General features: G+C 36.7%; 1 protein-coding gene across 6 annotated transcripts in view; it reads left to right on the forward strand.

The window, feature by feature from the left end:
- CNOT2 (CCR4-NOT transcription complex subunit 2) overlaps window positions 1-24,740 on the forward strand; it is a 92,360-nt gene that overhangs the window by 45,347 nt on the left and 22,273 nt on the right. For 3 of the 6 annotated variants that reach the window (XM_074573170.1, XM_074573133.1, XM_074573143.1), the window contains 5 exons: window positions 7,772-7,894; window positions 9,245-9,292; window positions 19,418-19,484; window positions 22,812-22,959; window positions 23,590-23,772. In XM_074573170.1, coding sequence (XP_074429271.1) covers window positions 7,784-7,894; window positions 9,245-9,292; window positions 19,418-19,484; window positions 22,812-22,959; window positions 23,590-23,772 — 557 coding nt within the window. In that variant the 5' untranslated portion in view covers window positions 7,772-7,783. The remainder of the gene's footprint in view (window positions 1-7,771; window positions 7,895-9,244; window positions 9,293-19,417; window positions 19,485-22,811; window positions 22,960-23,589; window positions 23,773-24,740) is intronic. The other 3 variants (XM_074573179.1, XM_074573160.1, XM_074573151.1) reach the window with 1 other exon arrangement.

The following is a 24,740-nucleotide window of genomic DNA, read 5'->3' on the forward strand; positions in this document are numbered from 1 at the left end:
ACTTCAAAAGTTACTTTTGTTTACAAAATTGAACTAGTTCCTTTTTTAAAAAAATATTATTACTGAGGAATGTCTTAAGTAGGTAACAGGAGTATGCCAGTACATCATTTACTTTCAAGATTCTTGCTGTTGTTCACTGCGTGCTTACTTAAAATAGCATTGAATTTAAAAGCATGAGCCAACATACTGCCCCTGAAAATTACTGGCGTGATTGCCACTTCTTTCTGAAATGCAGTTATCTTTTGTGGTGAAACCTTAGAACTGAAGAGCACTGCACAGTCAAACCTGCAATAGTTTACAATTGTAAGTCAGAAATGCTATGTTAAATTAAATCTAGAACCCCTCTTAGTCTTGAATTGTCTGTAAATACTACAGATGACTGGCAGCATCAAGAAGAGAGGAAGTGGGTAAATATACTCACGTTTTGGATAGTCTGTTCAAGGTGGTATATTGGTTTTGGTTTTTTCTTATTATTGAGTAAATAATATTATTTATAATACTGTCAGACAAGCAGCGGTTTTTCCTGATTAATAGAACTCTTAAACCATGTCTTTGACAGATAATCTAGCTGTGTCTTTTACAGTATGTGTGTGGGTATGTATATGTGTACGGTTGGTCAGGACTTGGGACTTCATTACCTTGTCTACAAAGGACACGCTCCTGCTTTTCCTCAGGTCACATCACCCAATAAGGTGGAATGCATCTGGCATTTTCTTGGTTTCTCCCCACAACTGCTCTAGATGGAGTGCTAGTTTGTTTGCTCTTCTCGTCACTTCTGCAGATCCTTTGAAACGTCTTTCTTGCACGTGTTGGATTTTGCTGAATGGCGTGTCCAAAGATTATTTCCTGCCTGAACATCTCATTGATCAGACCCATAAAAGGCACCCACACAGCTTAGTGCAAAGTCACATGCCCACCCCCTGTCGGTTTCTCAAATCTTCCAAATCTTGTGCCAGTGATGAATAGGAGTAGAACCTGCGGGAATCTGCCCCAGGATGGGCATGGTGGCAACCATATTACGAAACCAAGCAGAGCTTCTTGTAATCTAAATTTTCAAGTTTAGCTTTAGTAATTTCAACATTGGTTTATTTTTATTTTAATGTAGGGTAGTTTTTCTTACTCCTCCTGTGCTGTTTTACTTCAGGAGTGTTCGAAAACATTCGTTTCATAATAGTTAAGGACGGTTAGAGGTTTAAAACAGTTAGCGTGTAGGTCTTGGCCAGGAGAATTTCCGTGGCTTGTTTGATGTTAGGGACTGCACTTTCCTGACATAGTTTGCATGCAGCAGAGATTCACGGTTTTAGTGTAGCTTTTGGAAGCTTTATAGAACACTTGAAAAATTTTACTTTGTTAGATGGCTGTTCTTGAGAATATGAGTGGAGGGTAGTCTAAAATCTTAACTGTACGTTCTTATTTCCTTCATGCTCAGAATTTTTGTCTGGAGTTCCTGTGTAGAAGTTGCTATATCACATATGTTATATTATTTCCTTTTTGAAAGGAAAGACCATGCAGTGTTTTAAGGAGACCAGTTATATCTTGAACTACTCTGAGACGTGACCTAAGTAAGTCTGTGAATCAGATAGTGCTTTTATGCCTGTTATTTTCTAAAGTGCTCTGTGAATTTGGAAAATAATCAATTTATGAACCATATGACACAAGTACTATGAGATTATTCTAAAGGCTATCCAACCTTCAAGATTTTTGTCAGATTTGTGTCTCATATCATGGTCCTCTTCAGTCTTCCATATTTCTGAGATTTAAACTTAAAAATACTTACATAAATTAAAAGAATATATAGTCAGTTGTTAAAGATGGACAAAACACCTGTTTTACTATTGTATTCTTACAGTGAGTACAAATCTATGCCAGCGTTAAGCTCATCACGGAGAAAGACTTTTTAACAAAAAAGAAATATAGTGAAATGTTCCATTTTCCATGATTATGTATTGTTGATACTACAAAGTTGTTTGAAGGGCTGCTGTAGCATAAGCATACAGTATTTTGTTAGAGGTTATCTGTCACCTTGGAGAAATGGAGTGACTGTGATTATGAAATGAAATGAGGGAACAAAGGATCTCCACTTATAGTTTTGTTTTGTCTTTCATCCTGAAAATAAAATGTATCTATTTGTACCGGTGTACTTTTCATGGTGTTTTTTGATAGCTGTAACTTATCACTAAATGGTTGGGATTTGAGAGGTCTTTTGCATCTAGCAAGTTGGTAGTAGACGTTCTATTGTATATCAGTTCCATTAGGGCCAAGTGGGAATTATCTTCGACACTGAGAAATAAGATCATAAGTGGTAGCATACACTTATTTTTTGAGACACTTACTTCTCACTGAAAGGCTCATTAAGGGTCACTTTTGTACATACTTTGGATATGCAAGTATGTTACCTTAAGTGAAGATATTTATTTGTAACAGAAGAAAAAAAAATAGAGTTAATTATTAACTTTGCTTGGAAAGGCCTAAACAGCAACATCAGGAGCCTTAGTGTGTGTACATGTGTAACATCAGTCTGAGATTACAACTTCTAATTGCTCTCACATAATGATAGTGTGCATGTTTACAAATACTATAGTCATTGGGGGAGCAGGGATGGGAAGATATTACTAAAATTCCTAGAGTGTTTGTTGGTTTTTTTAACTTGTATTACTGTGTATAGTTTTCATCTCTCATGAAGATGATGAATTTAATCAGTTGTAATGCAATGATTGATTTTTCTGCTCTATGCAAAATTAAAAATATTCATTCTCAAAGGAGATTTTATAGTATCCTCTTAGTTTAGAGCTGTCTATCTTAATGTCACGAGTGAGCTCTCCCTGGGCACTACCTATAATAATATTGCAAAACAGAAATATAATTAGTTTTCATATTTTAATACTATAATTTGCTTCAGGCTGTTAAAGTAATTTAATATACAATCATAGTATCACTTTATAAGTGATTACAGAGAAGATCTTTTTGCATCTTAAGATGACAAAATTTTTAATAGCTTTTCCTTACAAATTCCATGTCAATAACATATTTTCAGTTACTGTTAACAAACAAGTTTTTGTGTGATAAAGTATGCTATACCGCAGTGTTTCTTGCAATGAAAAGGATTTTTCTTGAAATTTGGGTGGGGTTTTTTGTTTTGTTTTTAATTTTTTAAAAAATAAGTATTGTTGGTTGTTGTGTGTTATGTACTCAGTTGAAGGGTAAAGGTCAATGACCACCACAAACTGCTTATTAGATGTTTCAAGCTCTGAACACTTGTATGGTGCTTTTAGTTCCCCTGTAGCAGTTGCTGTTAGGAAATGTTCCACAGAAGAATTTAAAGGTCTTGTCAGACTTGTGACTGCATTTTGCTTGGTTACCATTAGCTTGAAGTTGTGGGCAAATCTGATTTTTAAATGTGACGTGCTTGTGCTTTGAAAGAAGCGCTTGTGTTCATCTGATCAGAATTTGGCATGGTTTGTGGCAGCGTGGCTGGTTAGTTCTCTGAACTCCATCCAAACATGCAGCTCCTTCACTTTCTTTTCTCTGTTACCACGAGTATTTTCTAATAATAGTTGTACATGGGTCTACCAGTGGGAGTTGTAAGTACTTTTGCAATATTATGCTAAAGGATGAATCGACAGAAGTGCACCATTTTTGCATTTTTAATGAATGGTTACACTGCCAGTGTGTCTTGTGCAACAGAGAACTGAGTTCCCCCAGTAGAACAGGAAAAGTAGTTACAGGACTGGGAGAGGGATCTGTATGAAATTAGGCTGAGTAGACAGAAATTATTTACTTAGTAAAATTGCCATGCAACTGGAGTACCACTTCTGTGAGATTGTTTTGGCATAAATATGCGCGCGTGTGTGTATATATGTGTGTATATATATATGAATGAGGGACTGAAATACAAGAGCTGATTTCTACCTTTCACCTCATCAGTCTAGACTCTGAAGGTACAAAACCTCAGGTTGCTCTTAGTTTCCGAAGGGTTTAAAATGTGTTTGTAAGTGCTGCATGAACTTCGCTGTGTTTACTTTTGTAGTTGATTGGATGCTGATCTGTCAGCCTATGAAAAAGGAGCTGCAGTCTTTGTGTATGAGGTTTCCTGGTGGCTTCTTGTCCGAAGAAATAAGCAACAAAGTTCCATCTGCACATCTGCCTGTGTTTGGCACAGCCCCAGTTATTCTCACACCTTCTTGCAAATAGTACTGCAACAGTGTTTTTTCAATATCCGTGCATATGCTTGTAGCATGACTGACTAATGAGTGCGTTGGTGAATACTGGAATAAGTTAGTGTGGATAGGAAGCGCCTACTGCTAACGTGGGAACCATCTGACACTGTCTTTGCATAAACCTGCTGTAGTATTATACAAGTCCGCGTGGGGATAGGTGCTCTGATTCAGAAGTTTGCCAGCTGTTTACTGTCACTGATGACTACTGGGGAGTAGATAAACTGGCTGCTGGTGTTAGCCTAAGAACAAGCAAGAAGTAAGCAGCCTGGCCACGGCAGCTGCAGCTTCACTCTCTAATCCCAGTTCCTGCCCTTTCAGTTACTGGTCTTTAGTGGCTGCCTCATTTTATCGTGCTGTTAGTTTTGTAACAGGGCTGGATAGCAGCGTGAATTGCAGTGCCACGTTTCGCTGTTGTGATCTGTGCTGCGGCTCACACTGAGAACAAGTGGCGGTTCTTTCTGGTGAAGTGAAATCCTGTTAGGGGTGCAGGCAGCTGCCAGAATGCCCTCCAGCGCCTGTACCGCTTCCCTCGGTGGGAGTGTGGACAGCTTGAGCACTGCACGCGACTGCTTCACTTGGCAGCGTTGAACTGCACAGAATCGCTTACAAAACTGCTGCTGTGAAGAAGTGTCGGTCTCTGGAGGGGAAAAAAAAAAAAGAAAGTTTTTGAAGGTCTTCAAAGCAGTCGGGCACAGCGATGCAGCTGGGTTGCAGGCAGGGCTCCTCCGGCCTTCCCCTCTTCCCCTGCAGCTGCAGCCTGCAACGCACTGCTCTGCTCTCTGGAGTTCATCAGCACAGTCCTGTTAGGTATTGTGTAGAAATACGGGTTACCAATAAAAATATCAATATGTAATCTACCTAATTATTGAAAGTTTTCTTCATCTCTTTTTTTAATAGCCATGCTCTTGTAAGACTCTGTATTAATATCAGTGCATTTCATCAGTCTTCAAGGCATAATCCTGATTAGTTTTTGGGCCAATGCTTTATACAATTATCAGTATAGAAGGTAATGTTTTAGACAATTTAAATTTAATGGAGAGTGTTTAAAACATCTCCCAGCTTTTCACTATTTAGGGTTCATATTTGGACATACTAGCTTTCTTGCAGCAGCTTTAAACGTATATTTTGAGACTGAAAGCTCTGACCTTACCCCACTGACTCAGAAATCTTTATGGTGTGTGTATAGCCAGTCATGTGTAAACCTCTGAGGAAATAAGATCAAAAGCTACGGGGTCAAAGACAGAATCGTTTTTCCCCGTTATATAGTTCCTGTACTGTAGCTCAGGGTTAAGTATTGCATTAGTTACAGTATGGTGTATGCTTCAGTGACTTGCTTTCTATCACAATTAAATTTTGTTATTCTGATGATGTATCACAAGAGAAGGTTATGTGGCAAAAAAAATTATTCTCTTATCCCAGGTATTGTCAAAGGAGCACCAAAAAAATTCTTCGGGATTTATGAGAAGCTGCCTTTTATCTTCTCAAGAGCAGTAGTTGATTGAGACACTCAGCTTCTTGTTGCTCAGGATAGCTTCACCGAAGCATTTCACTATCCTTTTTACAGTGGTTAAAGGCAACTGCTCGTCTCTCCGTACTTTACTCAGGCAGAGCAAAGGACTAGATAATCCCCTTAGCCTGTTAAATGCTCCATCCCATCTGGTAGGTGATAATTGCATTGTAAGGGGATTAGCACAGTGGGATATGCTTATAGTGTAATGAAAGCTTCACTACAAGTGTGAAAGTCAGCTGAATGTATTCGAGCAGTTTGAGACCTTATATTTGCACATTTTTGTAAATACCATAAAACACAAGTTTCATCTGGAGAAGGTGTGCTTTGTCTTTACATGCCTTCACATGTGTGTAACAAAATAGAAATTTGTTTTGAGATATTAGTAGTCTAAATATCTGAAACATTTGTAGGAAGTAGTGGAATAGGCATTTTTTAGCTGAAGATTTTAGGGCAATTCTGTGATCATAGCTGTATTAAATGCATCCCAAGTGTTGACTTTAGTTTTACTCAAAACTCCTATGACTTTGAAATCATGGTGTTAAGTTGTTCCTAGTATAGGAGCACCCATGTTATCAAACACTGATGAGAAATCTTCATCAGTAAAGGTGAAATTTGAATAAGCAACACTGTGAGGAATATCAGAGTAATTTTGTATCAGTGAGGGTAAGAGGATTTCAAGCTGAAGGTAACTCTCCTTGCAACCAACCAGAATAAATGTTTTGAAACTTAAATTTCAAGCATGAGTGTAAGATAGTGCAAAATAACTCCTGAAAAATAAAATTTAAAAATTGTCCTATGTTTTTGGTCTTTTTTTTTTAAGTTTAGCTAATGCTGTCAGTAGTGAAGACAGTCAGTCTTAGGGCTCAGAGCCTTTCATAAGCTAACTGCAACTGAACTTTCTTACCTTTCAAGATGTTAAAGATCCGTTTGAAGGTATGTTACATAGGGCGGTAGTTCAGGGTTGGTTACCATCCTGCTGGTTGCGCTCTCTCCAGTCTCTCTGTATGGTACAAGAAACTGGGCGAGTTGCTCAGTGCTGACCAGTGTGTGCCGTTTTGCTGGTTTGAACATTAACCTGTTAGGTTAAAACAGGGCTTGGTTGGCCCACACTGCACTGTGATGCTGTTTCATAGCCAGATAGATTAGGAACTTAACAGAGGTGTGTGTATTTTTACATAAGTAAGATAGTAAGGTGTATAAACGTGCACTGCATGCGGTAGATGCTTCAGCAATGTTGTATGACCTTGCTGTGGGATTAAATTTTCTAAAGAATTAAGGTTCTGTGACCAGCTGTGTGGTTGCTGTTTCGTCAGTTTCCATTTTTTGACTTAGCAGCTCGCTCTGTGTGTGTGTGTGTGCACGCGTGCCTCTGGGAGTATGGGCAAATACTCCCATCTGGCCATCTTCAGCAACTTTTTTTTTGGCCATCTTCAGCAACTTTGCCAGTCTGTGATGAGGTGGTTGAGTGTTGTTAAGCTCAACCTTCTCTTAATCATGGCTCTGAGTGCGCAGGGTTAATTAGAAAGCTGCTTTTCCAAAGTTGTGGTGATGAGACATGGGAGTGATTTTTTTTTCTTCCTTTCTTTATGATTGTTATTTCTTTTAAGGTGGCTGAGCTCTAAAGAAAATTCCTTAATTTTCTTCTTTTAGATGGAAAGTGTTTACCTGAGGAGAGGAAAATCTGAGAAATTTGCTGTTTTGTTGTCTGACATTCTGTAATTTTAAATAAACCTGAGTGAAAGGTCATGAGACTCAAAACCACCAATGAACAAAGGAACAGCCCTCCAAAAAATGAAGCGTGTCCCCTCTCCCCACCCCGATCCTTTCTGAAATACAAGTTTCTGTCAGATGAAAATCCCCCTTGGAAGAACCATTAGATTGGCAATATACAAAAAATATTTTTAAAGAGGAATTTTCAAATGTTTAGGAACAGGTTGTTGGTGTTTTCTTTTTTTAACAATCCTTACATAAATATAAAATATATACTCTTGTATGTAGCAAACCAAATCATATGTGGTATATAATCATTTTTCTTCTTACTTAGGTGACAAACAGCATGTTTGGTGCTTCAAGGAAGAAGTTTGTAGAGGGGGTTGATGGTGACTACCATGATGAAAACATGTACTACAGCCAATCATCGATGTTCCCACATCGGTCGGAAAAAGATGTAAGTTGAATAAGCTTATTTTTCCCCTTTCAATAGTAGGATAGTTTCAATCATGTGAAATATATGTGAGGCAGGGCTTCGTTTAGCTTTAAGCTGTGAATCACAGTGTTTTCAGTGGCAAATGCTTTTTATTTTAGTGAGTTTATACATGTAAGCTTCAGCCATATGCATGCCAGGGTTTTATTTTTTTGTCTTTAAGAATTGTATTTATAACTTAGGTTATTGATTATATCTTGTGTTTACATGTTGTATCTACAGTGGTTTTGTTGTGGTTTTGCATTTTACATCTTCAACGGTCTTTCCGTTTCTGAAAATGCCTTGTGCAGCTTGTTTGTCTGCTCAAGTATTCCAATTTAGGTATTTCTCCCATTTGTAATGATGCAAAGTTACAAAACCAACCATTCCTAAATATTTGTTTTCCCTTGGTAATGCATTATCGTATGTTAGAATTGCATTGGCATTACCGAAGCTCCACTTATTATTAAAATAAATAAATTAGCTGGTAAAATATTTCACTCCTATATGGAGTGGCATGTAGAAATACATGGAAAACTGAAAGCATGACTTGAAATACGTGTCACCTGGAAGTCAGTAATACCATCTTATGACAGACTTGCATTTAATATGTGTAAGCAACATATATGCTAGATTCTCTTTTTTTTCTAATTAAAAAAAAAGTAAAAATTCCTTAAAAATTTCAAAAAGATGTCATTGCTTCAAGTCTGCCTCCATGACTGTCCAGAAATATAATTGTTTAATAGCAGATGTTAACATAGCCTTGACAGACCTTGATCTATGTAAACATAAACATTTCCTATACACTCTTAGTGGAATTTTAATCCAGATTTTCAAAGGTATAAGGAAATACGTTTAGAGTAGAAGGCATTTTAAAACAAAAGAAAAAAAAATGCTTAAATGCAGCTTTCCATTTCAGTTTCATAATTTGATAAGAAATTTCAGGTGAGCCAGCAAAGGATTAAAATGTACTACAGTGTGAGAAAATTCAATAGGCTGCTCTTTTCTGTTTATGCCCATTACATATGTGCGTGTACTACAGATACACACAGGCACAATGGAATATTTATAATGTTGAACATACTTTCCTTTCTCTGAGCACCGAGAGGTGCAGCCAGCACTCTCAGAAGCAGTAGATGCTATTTCTCCAAAATGATTCTTAAATATTAAATGCCCACTTTTAGATTTGATGCAGTGAGGGAGAAATCATTACAGTGTAGTAAGAAAGGTAAAGTGAGACAAACGCTATGCTGTACAGTGTACACAGTGAAAGCTGATGCTTGGCATGTTGTTGACACAGTGAATGAGTGTTTTAGTTGCCTACTTTTTCTGTAGGCAATGTTGCAGAAGTGGATCTTAGAATGGGACTTCAAGAGAAGGAAGGTGGGTGTTCCAGACACCGTGAATGACAAATGAGAAATCCTGAAAGCTTGTGGGAGAAGTGGCCAAAATGGGGCATAGAAGCTGCTGTAGTTGGCAGAAGAGTGATGTCGTTCCAACAGGAAATGGAAGAGTCATTTTTGCAAAAGCTTTTAAGTTTTATTTCCAAATCCTTGTTAAGGGATTTTTTTTTTTCCCCTGTAGCTTTACTATTAACCATTACAACTTTTTGAGTTTATGCTTATGAAATCTTAAATGATTATGTGCTATTGTAATATTTATTTTTTTTTAAAAAGTTGATCAAAATAAATATATGGTGGTGATATTGACATTGTCTGTACACCTTTGGTCACTCATCTGTAGCTAAATGTATATTCTGTATTATGTTCCGTATGATATCTCATTTGGCTCGTGGTAGATGAGAAAGGTTGCAAAGGTGGTTGTATTCTTTTCGTTTCCAACCAGTTTTGTGGTTTTGAAAACCTTTTCCAATTGAAAATAACCATGTTTTCAAATAGTCTTTCAACTGGAATTCTATTAAAGATGTTGTTCTGTATATGAGAACACAATAAATATATTGACTGTGTTGTTATTTGGATAACACTTAGTATTGACAGACAAAAATAAATTTGCTCAGAATTTTCTCTGAGTAAGCTAATAAAAACTAATGTTCAAAACCTGGATCTAGTTTTATGAACACCTGGAGGGGGGGGAAACTTCCAGCATTCTAGATCTTGAAACACTTTGAATCTTTCTGTCTTCATATTTGTATTGAAATGGAGAAGGTAAATGTAGGGGTGGGGGGGAAAGATAGAGGAAACTTTGGGGAAAGGAGTGAATCACTTTTATATTCAGAAAATCCAACTGGTAATAAAAAGATTAAAACTAAGCATATACAATCTCTTTTTTAAGCTTACTGAAAAATGGCAATTTATGCTGGTTTTTTTTTATAGTATAATTGTCTAAACAAGGTGCAGTTTTACTGCAATTTAATTTATTCCTCCTTTTTTTCATTTTCAGTTTCTTGTGTGTCTTTGCTGAGAGCAGATAAAATTAATGTATTGCAGGTTTTAGCTATGAACCTGTAGAAAATGTTAAATGTTTGTTGCATCAGATATACATATGAATCCTGAGTCCTTAATTTATGCTTCATTTATCATCTAGAGTTCGTCAACCTTAGAGTGGTTCTGAGGGAAGCCCTCTGTGAATGGCTTCCTTAAATACTGCTTTTTGGGAAGGTCTTAAAGCTTGTTTAGTGTTTAGCCTCATAGTGGACATGACTAGGTGTTTTTCTGTTTTTTCACTTTGTCAAAGTCTTACTGATTCTGACCTTAAAAGTTGCTGCTTTCCAGGGAGTTGTTACTGCACACGTGTATGTGTACTCCAAGCAGAGGAATATACAGAAGAATGGTGAAACCTTTCTAAAATTTAGATTAAGGACTATTACTGCAAGCCCATTATTTTGTATAAACTTTGCTTCCAAAATCATGTGGATGCTGTTTGTGTCTCTTGTTTTCAGCACAAAATTATGGTTCCTTAGATGAGATTAGATCTTACTCAAGCCACGTAATGCTTCCTTTTTGCTAAATGAGTGGCTTTGCCTTGAGTCATCGCAAACCTTGCTGTGCTAAGTACGGAAGCGCAACAGAGTAAATCCATGAATGCTCTTTCTATGTATTCTGCTGCGCATCAGGTCAGTGTGTGATAACTGGGTCAATAATTCTTTGGCAAAGAAATTAGATGTGTTATAGAACTTGCAGAAAATAGAACTGGTTAAGAAAATAGTTTAAGATTTGGTCTGAAACAAATATGGTCCTGTAACTTAAATTGACAACAAGATGCACGATGTGCCCACAAAATAATTGCAGAGCTTATTTGTGGCCAGTTTTACCTACCTAATTGAGCTGTCTGTGCACTCATCAAAATCACTGTGAGGAAAAGGGTACATGTATTTTTATTTGGATAGAGTGACAATGGTAGAAAACGGTAACTCAAAGCCTTAATATGCTGTTGAACCTACTGTCTTCAAATGAGCAAAAAAAAGAGTGTGCTTTGAGGAAAAGGTGGGACCTGTTCAGTCTGAACTTTGATTTCTCATGTATAAGAATGTAAGAAGTGCTCCACAAGGTTTGATCCAGTCTATCCCGATCCACTGAAGATGCCCACATGAGAATATAAGATGAGGGCATCTTCTGTTATGAACTGCAGGTACATATCTGACAGTAGACAGACATGCGTTTTAATGAAGATCTGCCCAAATTATGAGGAAAGTTAGGAGAATTTTTTCAGTGAATGCTTTTGCCATTTCTTGGCCCAGTGCTCTGCTGTTCATTTTCTCTCCCAGTTGCTCAACAGATATGGCATTAATTCTCTGATTTGCACTTCTGATGAGTTAGGTTGCTGAGCTTATTCTTGTCTCTGAAAAAATCGTAATGTTTTACCTAATTCTGGACTTTCTCAGTTGAGACCTGATGTTCTTTTGCAGCTCGGTTCTTTCAAAATGTGGCTTCTTGTGAAATCAAATATATTTTAACAATTGGGGCAAGTAAGATCTAGCCTGCAGATTAGATTTGGCTCATTGCAACTATTGATCTATCTCCCTGGCGCTACCTTTCCTGAAGTAGGAGGCCCTCAGATTTGGGCATTGAGCACAGTGGAATGGGTTATTAATTCTGGGAGCCTTCTTCGCAGGGGTTTCTTCCATCCTGGTGTAGTAGAAGCATGTCTATGAAGGATCAAATTCAGGTGTTCTTCTCTCATCAGACAGTTGCATGAACGCAAATGTCAGTGGGTTTGTCCTGTAATGGACACGATGGTGACGATACAACAAAGGGGTGGTCCGAAGCTGTTATCAAAGTCTTCTGCTGCAAACTTCCATTAAAGCAATTTATGGAACCTTTACTGAACTCTTACTGTGTTTTCAAATATATGGTCTTATAAAGAGGTAGTACTTTTACAGGAGATAAAACCCTGAAACAAGACTTAGCTTACCATGGAGACAGAGATCCAGAATCTTGCTAAGTTTGAGAAACTACATGTGGAAGGGTTTAATCAGTCTTCTGGAGACAGCTTTGACTTTGGGGTTGCTGAACACCGTGTTGTAACTGGATTGTTGACTTTCTAATGCTATTTTTTATGATTCTAAGGAAACCTATGGTATCTTGTTTCCCAAGGCATCTTGCTTGGCTTTTGTCTTAGTCATTGCATGAGAATTTGTTAGCTTAGTCATAATTTAACTTCAGATGCTACATACGGAGTTTTGTTAAGTATTTAAGAATTCCCATGGAATCTTCTTGTATAAGAAGCATTCACACTAATGCTGGCTGGTTGAATAGAGCTACTTAACATTAATGTAACTTTTCATAGTCTGAATAGTTTTGATCCATTTGTGGAGGGGAAAAAAAAGTAAAGCTTGTTTTGGGGAGAAAATAGATTCATGTCTTTAATTATAAACGGCAAATGAATATTTTCATGTGCATTACTTTGCATGTAAACATACTTGTAGATTTGACTGAATAGTGGGTTAGTTTGCCCTGCTTGCTTTCTGTAACACATGGCTTAAGCTTTTTTCTTTGATGTTTGAGTTGCAAAGCAACAGAGTTGGTTTTTTTACCTTCCCAGAGAGTGATTAAACAGTCTTTACATCTTTTAGTGAATACATAATATGTTTTATTAAAAAAAAAAAAAAAAAAAACCCAAAACACCAACAAAAAACAACAAACCACAAAAAAACCCAAACAAACTTTAAATGAATGAAAATTTCAATGCCATTAATTGAAAACAGTTGGATGGACTTGCAGGGGATAAGATTAGAAACAAATTGAGGGAGGTTTTGTGTTTTAATGCAGTATACCCTTTCAGAGCCTATTGGCATTCTACCTGTAGCTTCTGATTTCATAATAAAGAAAGAACCAGAAGTTTAGAATGCAAAATGCAGCCTTTTACTGTGTCACTTATGTACCTGGATGGGTTTATCAAATAAAACAATACATGATAAACTCATTTTACTTAGAGAGAAAAATGTTTTTTTATACTCTGTCATACAGTTTGCGAGAAGTATATATCTGAATTAAAGTTATTTCACATCGCTTACTTTACAATTTGAAATTACATCACAAGGAAATCAATTTCACTATTGATGACTGTAGTATACAGTTTTCACTATGGTTGAGTTTGTATTTAGATTTATTTTTTTTTTTAAATAGAAGAACTAAGTGACTGTGGAAAGTATTGTTTCTGTACTTTATCTAAAAGCTATATTTTACTGCATCTCACCTTAAATCAACAATATATAGTAGTTTTTGAGTCCGCTTTACCATATGAAGTTGTTCCTTGGACGAGATAATTCCGTGCATAGAATCATCTGTCTTTTGTAGAAAGGGGAGGTTGTGGTTTCTTACACAGTAATTCAGTTCACTGAACATATTGTATTGTAATATTGGTGGTTTACGTGCTCAGTATGTGGGTGGGTTTTGTTTTGGTTTTGTTTTTTTTTTTAGTTTTTCATATGCAACTGGTTATTTAATTGAAATAAAATATTTGCTTTGTTGTCCTAGTTCTTAATTGCTTATGGCGGTTTTTGTAGCAGCTTTCAACAAGTTTTCAGTAATCTTTTGGTTTGTTAGTACACTATACCATCAAACTAAATGTCTCTAAACAGGGAGAATTTGTTTTTAGAGTTTTACATTAATATCCATGTTAACCTTGTGTTAATAACATCATTGTCATTCAAAGGCAACATCTTGCCTTTAAGATCTTGAGATACTGCTGCCAACAGCAGTGTGGTCTCCTACCTCCTTCTGCTTCCCAAGTGCCATGGGAAGCAGGGGACCTCAACCTTAAATGCTGAAATCTGGAAGACTGAATAAAATTTCATTTATTTTTCAGTATTGTATTTGGTTTTATATTTCACAAGTAATTTTGATTGGTAAAAATTTTCACTTGCAGATAATACCCTGCAGTTATAAGGCTTTCAAGATTTCTTTGTTGATCTCTGATTTTGAGTTTTGGAAATATTTTCTTGTGATGGAATTTTGTGAGCACTGTATTACAAGTGGTTTGTAATCTAGAGGAGAACTAATAATACTACTAAAAAACTGTCAGAGTATAGAAAAATCTGTATTTTTTTCATCTGTTGTCTGTTGGCCTGATTTATTGTTATTTTTTAAAGCAGTATGACACTTCCTTCTTTTGAGGCTGTGGGTCAGCTGTTTTATTATTAAATAGTGTAGCACAGATGGCAGATACCAGAAATAAAGTAGTGCAAATATAAAATTATGCTGATACTTGCACCTGTGAGAAGCCCATCATTTATCAGGCCAGATATTACTTACAGACTTACTTGCTTATTCTAACATGTTTTGCTTTTTCTTTCCAACTTCCTAGCATTGGAGTGATGTGTTTTAACTTCAGCTTGCTTTGTGTTTAAGAAAGTAGCTTTAGGCTGTAACTGCATAATATAGAAGCCTTCGCAGAAGTCTTGCTTTACTGAGTTTTCTTGGTGCCGCTGTGCCGAAGTGTGCTATGGCAGCAGTTAGGGTGACAGGCAGCTGTCCCCATGGTAGGTTGGGGGCTTGCTTGGAAGATGCAGGATGCTGCAGTGCAGGGGGGTGGTGGGAACCCCATCAGCCGGCTCTGCTGCTGGGCCTCCCCCGCCGCCTCCCTCTGCTTTCAGGGAGGCTGCAGCCTGTGTTCACCAGTCTCCCGAGACGGTTGTAAAATGCAGCAGTTTTTTCATGGTTCTGGCAAGTTTAAGCAACTGCTGGTGTTGTTTTTTCGAGGTTTTTGATGCTCTTAAATGAATTTACTGCAGTAAACCAATCATGAGTTGACAAAAGCAGTTATGGTAAAATCTGGCTCATCACTAGGGCTAGGAAATTGACTGTAGCATGTTTCAGCTTACTGATTTTTTGGTGTGGGCCAGTCTAGAAAAATTGGGCCATCTGCTTGAATCGTCAGTTAGTTTGAGTTTAGAAACAGAATCTTCCTTGATCAGAACTGCACTGTGACTGTTTGAGACTTGCGAGTAAAATGATGCTCGCATTTTAGTTGGCTATCATCAACTCAGTCCTTCAGCCTGAGCGTCGGTCCTTCTGTATGCCAGCAGAATAAAGTGCACCCTTCATGTTACACAAGGTCTTGCTTGGTTGTCTCCTTGCCTTGTGGGAGAGGCAAGTCTTAGGCCTCCTCTGTCTCCTAACGTGTACAGGGAAAGCGAACTGAAACAGTCTGTCTAGTTCAGTCATATAAGGTTGGAATAGATGCAGAAATCCCATGCTATTTCACTGTTGGATTTTGTAGCTGTTAACCACTGGCAAATTGAATTAAATCTAAATGCCAAAGTTTGAAGAGTGGATTATTTTTTTTCGTACATGTGCAGCAAAAGCTATAAGTGTCAGAAGCTTGTTTACAATTTCCTTGACTCGATCAAAGATTATTAGTCACTTGTTTTAAAAAGCTGGTATTGTATACGTACCGCTAGAATACATAGTTCATCAATGTGATCTCAATAATTTGTTATGGGGGGTTTTTTTCCATATGTTGTTACAGGTATAAATGTAAGCATTTTTTCCTAAAATATACATAATTGGGTAAAGCTTAAAAGATCTTATGGACTGGAAGCAGCTTTAGTGACCATAAGAGTTAGACTGCTTTAGATCTTATTAGATTATCATTACCTTTGGCTGTTGTAGACTAAAAGAAATTCAAGAGTAACTTCCAGCCATTGTTGCAAGTACACTCGTGGAGAGTTGTTTTACTTTGTGTGTTGTGTGGCTAGTAGTCCAGTCAGATAAAATGATGATTGCTGAATGCCAGAAGGAATGTTTTTAATACTACTAATAGTGTTCATCTTGAGTCTCTGTTATTTTTGATAGACCAAGTTTGAATAGACTATAATAGTGACTCAGAGGTGATAAATGCAAATAAAGATCCTGGTAGTATAAATTAAGGTTTTTGCTAATTTAGTGGTTTTGTTGTTGACCTAAATTATATGGAAATAATAGAAAAAGAAGACAAAATTTTAAACTGCTCCTTACTTACCTATGACAGAAAAAACTGTTTCATACTGGGGATTTTTTTTTTATTTTGCATATTGCAAATAAACTAGAGAGAGAAAAAGTGAGATTTGAGAAATGCTGCAGTTAATCAGCCTGGAACAGATCCACAGAAATATTTATTAATTTCTTCTTCAGGCTTATTATCTTTGATGTTCTAAGTGTGTTATGACTTTAAGAGTAGTTGTTAGACTTATTGAATTTAGTACTTGGCCTTTATTATGGTTTTCTATAAATGTTTCTCTACAAGTCATTTTGCAATTAACTTTTCATGTAAAAGCAAATGGCACGATAAGTGTGACCCACTTTGCAGTGTTTCAAAAGAAAATCCAATTTCTAATAAGCAGTGTTCATTAAATACTATTTGCCGTTCCTTTTCTTCTAAACTGAAGTACTCAATGTAGAAGAGGTGAGATTCTTTTTCCCCTCTTTCAAGTAATCTAGTACATCTTAGGTCTGTGATTTTTTTATTATTTTTTTTTTATCCAAGTTAATGTAAATAAAAGGTTTTTATGCTGAGGTTTGTACCATCTTTTGCTTATTATATCACATGCCATCACAGCAATTTTTGAATGCCCTGGGCAGCTGTTCTTACGGGATCTTCTTTTTAGCTTAACTGTTTTGCTTACCTGTCCCAAAGCTAGTAGTACTTTTTGGCTGCTGTTTCTGTCTCAATATCTGGTTGGTTTGGTTTGGGGTTTTCTTTGCTTCTGTGCCCTTGTCGTTCTCTCTGAAGGTGTTTCGTAACTCTTTCTCATTATTTTTTCCATGGAATTACGATTTGCCACACCTTGCAACATATTCTCGGATTTTTCAACTTGTCAAACTTTAATGTTTGGGTGGTTTTAACTCAACATTTTACTTTGTCCTTCCTTTCTTAAAACTACTCTGCTTGTTTTATCAATGTTTAGCAAACATCAGTTTGTTAGTTTGGATGGGGAGTGTGCTTTTGAAGTCTGTCTCCCAAGTGTCCCCACTTCTTCATGCTTTTGCAGAGAAGTCTTAGTGTGAGTGAATTTTATTCCTTCGGGATCAAAATAGGCTGGAAGTGCTGCTCCAGGAGTGCACCAAACATGTTCTGCTCACTAATAGGCAACCAGTCCATGGCATCAGGTGTTTTAGTCGTGGCTAACTCTAGTTAGAAATGCATACAGTATATACGATAGGCCCTCAGGATAAACTTTTGTGTTTTACAAATGCATTTCCCTCTGGTGGCATTACTTGCTAATGCAGATGTGGCCTTTGCTGCCTGAGTGCTGACCTGAAGCCACTGGTAGTTATTTAAAATGTTCTTTTGTTCACAGCCAGTTCTTCACTAAGAAAGGAGAACTTTGGTCCAGTTTGGTATATATTTTAGTTATACTTTTTTCTACAGAAAGTTTTTGTCTTAGTATTTTAAACCTCTTGCATGTGTAAGTGTGGATGTTTATTGCTGTAGTTGCTTACTGTCAAATACGTACAGTTTGTTCAAAATATGTGTGAGTATATAGCATTTTGGGGTGATATTTCTGATACATCTTCTGGTGGTCTACACTAATTGCCTGCTGTAATTTCTTTTCTCATGCCTTCTGTATGTATTCAAAAATTATAGATACTCTATGATTGAAAGACATGAATGCTGCTTTTGATATTTAGTGTCTACCCTGCATGTCTTCTTTCTCATTTCTACCATATGGATTTCGCCCCAGTATAGACAACTAGCAGATTCAGTTTATAAGGTTTGTTTGAATTTTACATCTGTCTAGATTAAGTCAACAAAGCAATTTGCACTTTATCACAGTGAAAGTTATTTTGATTTGAATTCTGTACTCTGAAGTTGAAAAAGCTTGAAATCCCCTTATGTGTAAGAATCCAGATGTTTATTTCCTTAAAACCATCCTAAAATTCAATCCAAGTCCAGACTACTGCACCAAACAAGCCAAATGTCTTTTGCCCATGAGTTAGTAAGTACGAGTAGCATATTCTGTTGAGAGCTGGATGGTCAACTAATACGTTGCCTTACTCCAAGGGACGATTTGCTATACCTAATGTTGATGAACATCTAATCTGTTCTTCAAAAACATCCAGGGATGGATGTTCCAGTGCTTAACCATCCTTAAGATTGCGAAGGGCTTTTTTTGCCCCAGATATTTAGTCTAGATCTCCTGTTTCTCAAATTTATTAATACTTCCCATTTCTGCAGCAGCATGGAAAGTAATTTGCTCTTTTCCTCTTAGAGCAATGACTGGAAGTCTGGTGTCATGTCCCTGCCTTAGTTGCCTTCTTTTTTGACTGTGCAAACCCAGATCTCAATCTTTCTTCATGGATCATGATCTTTTTCAGATCTTATTCTTCACAAGAATCTCTTTAGTTTGGCACATTTCTTGCGTGGTGTCTGAAAGTTGACGAGATTTTAATGGAAATATTTGGTAATATGCGATGTCTCTAAAGTGGGTGTAGCAGAGCAGGAAAGATTACTTCTGACATTTGTACATCTTGCCTATCCATATGGTATATATAAGCAAGGATCTAGCTCTTAGGGAGGTACATTACACTTCTAACATTGGAACCTTGTCTGAAGTTCATATCTGTTTCTATATACCTGCTGCTACCTAGCCACTCATTTCCCACCTTTTGCTATTGTAACTGATAATATGAAACTCTGCACTTGCTGCTGTTACATTCAACAGGGATTGATCTGCTTGTATGATGCATGTTTTACAGGGGGAAAAAAAAACCCCTATATCCGATTTAAATAACTGTGTTCCTTCTTCTGTAAAGACTGGTCTCTTAGCTACAAGGGTAGAAAAACTGAAAGCTTTTGGATCTTCTTCCTCTATGTTATTTGTCGCAAGTAGAAGAAAGTCTGATTTTATACATGTAAAGTCATAATTTTTAATTGACATGTAAAATACTGTTACAGTTGTAATGTGCAGATATTTTGGGGAGTTTCTAAAACTTTTGATGACTTCAGAGGACTTTTCAGTTGCCGTTTTGGCTTTTTTGGCAAAACAATATACTTTGTCAACTTTCAGAGCAAGATAGCACAATATCTTTGTGTCTTTAATAACCTTTTCTTCTTCTTACATTTTAGATGCTGGCATCACCATCAACATCAGGTCAGCTGTCTCAGTTTGGGGCAAGTTTATACGGGCAACAAAGTAAGAATTCTTTTTATTGATATGTTTATTTTATGCTACATATGCCCTAGTTTTATGCTGTTTGGATAGAGAACATGCATATGGCTTTGTTTTCTGGTGATTGTAAAAAAGACAGTATGTCTCCTTGTTTGTGTGACTTTTATATTTTTTTTAAGATATATTTTTGCTTTGCTTAGTATGCATTTTTGCAGTGTTTAATATGCAAGGTGTCATATATATGGATGCTGTGTAGCTGTTAAATATCCAAATATGATCTTCCTATAAAGAATGTCTGTGTTTTAGCTGTGGCTTTCTGAAGGAAAAAGTAAGGAAAGTGAGTTAGGCCAAAATGAGCCTAGTTCAGAAAAATATGTAAGGAATAGAAGGAAATTATACCTTAAATTATAACTGATATTTAATGCTCTACATGAGCGAATTGAATATTGTGTACATGTTTGGCAACTAGCATTTGGCAAAGAACTATGCCAGTAAGATTATTACATTCTGCATCACCTTTTTTTCTTTTTCATACCTTGAAGATTTTTTCTGTGTCTGCCAGTTTTGTGTATACTGTTGCAGTAGAAGACCTATAGAGCAGCAGTCACAGTGTGTAACGCTGGCCACCTCACTTAAGGGCCAGCCTTGAGAACTGAACCTCCTCGTAGTTGAGAGGTGCATCCAGAAAGTGACTTAGAGTATCTGAATTAGATAGTTACACAAGTAAAACAGGTTTGTGAACATCTCTGTTTTATCACTGTAGGCTTTTGAACGTTTGCAACTTTCTTGCCAAATGCATCTGACTCAGATTCTAAGAAAAGCTGTCTTTAGAATACTTCAGAGAGTGTGAGCTTTAACTGGACAAACTAAAAGCTTTGTCTGCTAGATGCATGGCCTTCACGACTTCTATCGGCTTTCTTCAAATAGTTTAAAATATATAGTGAGGTTCTTACTATCTCAGGGGCTGTTGATGAGTGACCCTGTAATATAAACTGGCATTTGATTATGCTACTGAGACTTCTATGAGCAGTTTCTCGCCAGTCTCACAGTCATGTTTGGCTTTTGTCTTTTTGGGTCCTGAATCTGGCACTATTGAACCTTTCAGACTTAACTGTATAAAGATACTGAAGTAGTTTATTCATTCTGTTTATCACAGTTATTTGTTGTTTATTTTTAAGGTTAACTTTTTTCATCAACTTTCTTACTCATTCAGTTGGTTGTGGTGCCTAGGACATAATCTCCCTAACATAGAGACATGCATGGCTTAAAAGCTTGGAAGTAAATATTATCAGGGTTCAGTTCCTACCAAATTTTGAGAAAAAGGGGCAAGAAACTTCTGTGTTGAAGTCAATGCTTATGATTAAAATACTTGGAGGAAAACCAAAGCTGATAATGCCTGTGCGCTTGTAGATTGGTAGCTGTCAGTCATTTAGCAAGATGTCACGTTATAGAGTTAAACGTTATATAACTTAAACTTAACTATTAGGCAGGAAATTGGCCACTTCATTATCAGCCTCCAATATAGCCCATGCAGATCTCTTGTCTCTATTAAAAAAGTGGAAAAAGGAAGCATAAGAAAAAAGATGATTTTTATTTTTTCTTATGGTGAATATTTTAACTGGCCCTACTTGCCAGCCCCAGGAATATAGTTCTACTTCACTGTAACAGCCCTACTCGTTAAAAATTCTAGTTAAAGAAAGCCAACAACGAGAAATAACCATCAGTGTAAAACTGGCTTTGCTGAAATAAATGCTTGCATAAAATTAACCTGAATATTGTAATCATGTTTTTCAGTGTACTGTATCTAGTTTGGAAGTGTATGTATTTTTTCTTTACCATTTTATTTTTAAAATCCCACTTAATTGTTAATCAGCATGAAATATTATTTATAATGTATATTTATGCTCATTGAAATTATTCTGATGCAGCAAATTGCCAAAATATTTACAGTGAACACCTTGATATAATCAGTATTTAATGAAGTCTTAGGAGGCTTGTTATAGCAAGTCACACTACCTCTGAATCTGAATGTACAGGGATAAATTTGAGTGTTATCAAAACTTTTGAGTGTTATTGCAAACTTCTTGGCTTGCAAATTGTCGGGTAGGATACGGACAGACAGCAGCTTTTAAAGTGTGAGAGCTGAACAACTGGGAGGTTTCTTCAGACCTTGCCCATGATAATAACCTGAGCATATGCAGTGTCCTTTCTTTGCATTCTTAGTATTTAATCATGTTATACGCTGGCATATTCAGCTCTTCTGCAGGGATGATTTACCATGGGAGAGTGCTGATTGATCATCATTTTTCTTTTGTTCGGTGTGCAACATCAGGTTTTGAGTTCTGTGAGTCTACCTCAGCAGCCTTATGCAGAAGCAATAGAGACTGTTACTTACAGCTATCACATTTTATGTGCTAAGTTTGTTTCTGTTGATACGTTGTACTAAATGACTTTTTCGTGTCTTCAAACATAATTCCAAAACTGCATAAACACAGAAAAGCCATGTGAGAATGATGAGAAACCTCATAAAGTTTTTGGACATTTTGAGATGATCAGCAACTAATCTTTTGCTGTTCTGAGTTAAAGCGATTTCTTTTCTTACCTCACTGAAGTGCTTACTTCTGTCACGCCCAATTGTTTGTGTAGAAAATACTTTTGATCACAATGTTAAAAATCTTCTGTATATTTTTGAATGCTGATAGAAGGCAGTTAAAATTCTCCTTGCTTTCTTTTCTCAAAAGATTGAACTTGACTTGATTGTGGACACTGAAATTCTGTTATCAAAAAGAAGCAACTTAAACTTTACAGAGAACTGGACTAAAAAGTTGCTTTTGTTGTCCTAAAAGCAATGTTATTGTTAATTAAATATTATTAACTTTTTTTATTAAAGATGTGCTTAATGTTTAACAAGACAGATCAGTGTTCTAAATACTGGACAAATATATATCAGTTTATTCAAAAGTAATTAACATATTTCTTGAGTGCAGTTATTAATTTTCTCAAAATGCTGCTTTTTTGAGATAATTTGTAGATTTCCACTTCGTCATCAAAAAATCAAAACTAAAACCTTTCTCCGCAGTATGTGTCTCAAAGGAAACAAGACTTTGTTAGTGACTCAAGTTCAGAAGTTCCTTAAAGAGCCTTTCTGAAGTTTAACAGAAATGGGGCTAAATTTGAAATAATTGGGCTTCTGTTATGCAAACAAGGACTTAGTTTTTACACTGCACTTTCCTTCAGTCTTTACACTTTTTTGTAGGTTTTTAGCATAAATTGTTTCCATCTACACCTGATGGAGAAGACTTTGTTCCTGATTGCTCTATATCTCCACCCCTCTGAATTTTTTTTCAATAGGTGCACTAGGCCTTCCAATGAGGGGAATGAGCAACAATACCCCTCAGTTAAATCGCAGCTTATCACAAGGCACTCAGTTACCGAGCCACGTAACGCCAACAACAGGGGTACCAACAATGTCACTTCACACGCCTCCATCTCCGAGCAGGTATTTATTGATAGCCAATATTTCTGCAATTGTGTCTTTCTGCAGGGCACTTGTTAAATGATCTGCATATTTTGCCTTGACTACTTTACAGTCTGATTAATGGGAAAAAAAAAAGTAGTTTCTATTGACCACTGCCTGTGTTAGGGAAATAATACTGTAAAACAGTAAGATAGGACTTACTGTAAGACGGTATTTGATTTTTGTATGTAAAGGACAAATTGCTGGCAAATTCTGCTTCAGAATGTAAGAGGCTGGTTTTTGGTTGTTCTGGTAAATGTACAGTTAAAATTTTTATATGGATGTCATATGCTATTTAAGAACATTGAGGTAGTAGGTCATTAAAAGGAAGCGGTCATTGAAAAAAGAGCTGTAACACCTTTCCAAATGCATAGTATTTAAGTATTTATCTAAACCTTACCAAGGACTTGATCAGTATGTAATGGGTCATCTGGTGTTTCTGAAGAAATCCAAAACTACATTAATTATAGAGAGTAATCCAAACATGCTGTGTTGACGCTAAGCACAAATTAAGTTGCAACAGCTCAGAGTCCATCCTACGTTAGTAATGTAAATGAGTAACCAAATACTATTGTACAGATTCATCTCTGTGGATGGTTTTTTCTTTTTCAGGGGGATATTGCCTATGAATCCTAGGAATATGATGAACCACTCCCAGGTTGGTCAGGGCATTGGAATTCCCAGCAGGACAAACAGCATGAGCAGTTCAGGGTTAGGCAGCCCCAACAGAAGCTCTCCAAGCATAATATGTATGCCAAAGCAGCAACCCTCTCGACAACCTTTTACTGTGAACAGGTAAGGCTGTTTAGTGAGACTATCCCTCTGCAGCCATGGATGTGCTTAAATGCTGCTCTGGAAATCTAATTTTTATCCATTAGAATAAAGCTCAAAAGCGCTGCTTCGTGTGTTCTTGTCTCCTGGCAATAAACTTTGAAGCTGCTTTTAATATTCACACAAGCTTTTTGAGGCCTTTAAGCTAAATTCTGTTTCTGACTACTGCATTTTCGCTGCTGCTTCTTTAAGATACGTGAAGTTTCTCATGTGTTCCTGACTTTGTTCTTGAAACATGCGTTGATTTTTGGGTATATGCCTCCATTTTAAGACTCTTCATCTGTGAGTTTGGAAAGAAGAAAGGCAATATTTAAAAACACAATAGTTATTCTGGAAGAACAGTTAACTGATTCAGATGCGGTAGGGACCTAGCGTTTTACTTCTTTAAATTCTGGAATAATATAGAGAACAGTGGTTTGCCTTTTGGTTAAGGATGTGGTGCTCATTCTGATGCCAAAAGCTTCTCAGTCACTTCTGCTCTTTTTCTAACAGGGCAAGATTGTAAGATCATAAATCATTAGGCTTTAACTGTGTTTTGGTGCTATGTTTATGCTTAGTTCATACTGATAAACTGGTAGTAAAAAGTGTGTCGATTTTAATTATTTAATGTGTGTGGTCACATCTTCGCACACCTGATTGCTTTCCAGGCTTCAATCCACAACCTCATGATCTCTGTGCTCCCAGTTTCATCCTTTTTCTCCCTTCAGGCCCTTCCTTAGGGGACTGGTTCTCCCACAGAGCACAAGCGAGCTCGTGGCAGTCAGGTGCCTCCTCTAACCCCACCTAGTATTTTACAGAATGGATAAAGGAAGGTGAAAACTAATGTCATGGTTATCTGAAGCTTGGTCAGGCTATTTAGTTCTGTAGTTTCACACTATGATATAAGCATAAAAGTGCTTTTCTCAGTCATGGCAATAGAGATTTGGTAGTAG

Source organism: Larus michahellis, chromosome 1 (genome assembly GCF_964199755.1).
Source record: "Larus michahellis chromosome 1, bLarMic1.1, whole genome shotgun sequence".
Lineage (NCBI taxonomy): Eukaryota > Metazoa > Chordata > Aves > Charadriiformes > Laridae > Larus > Larus michahellis.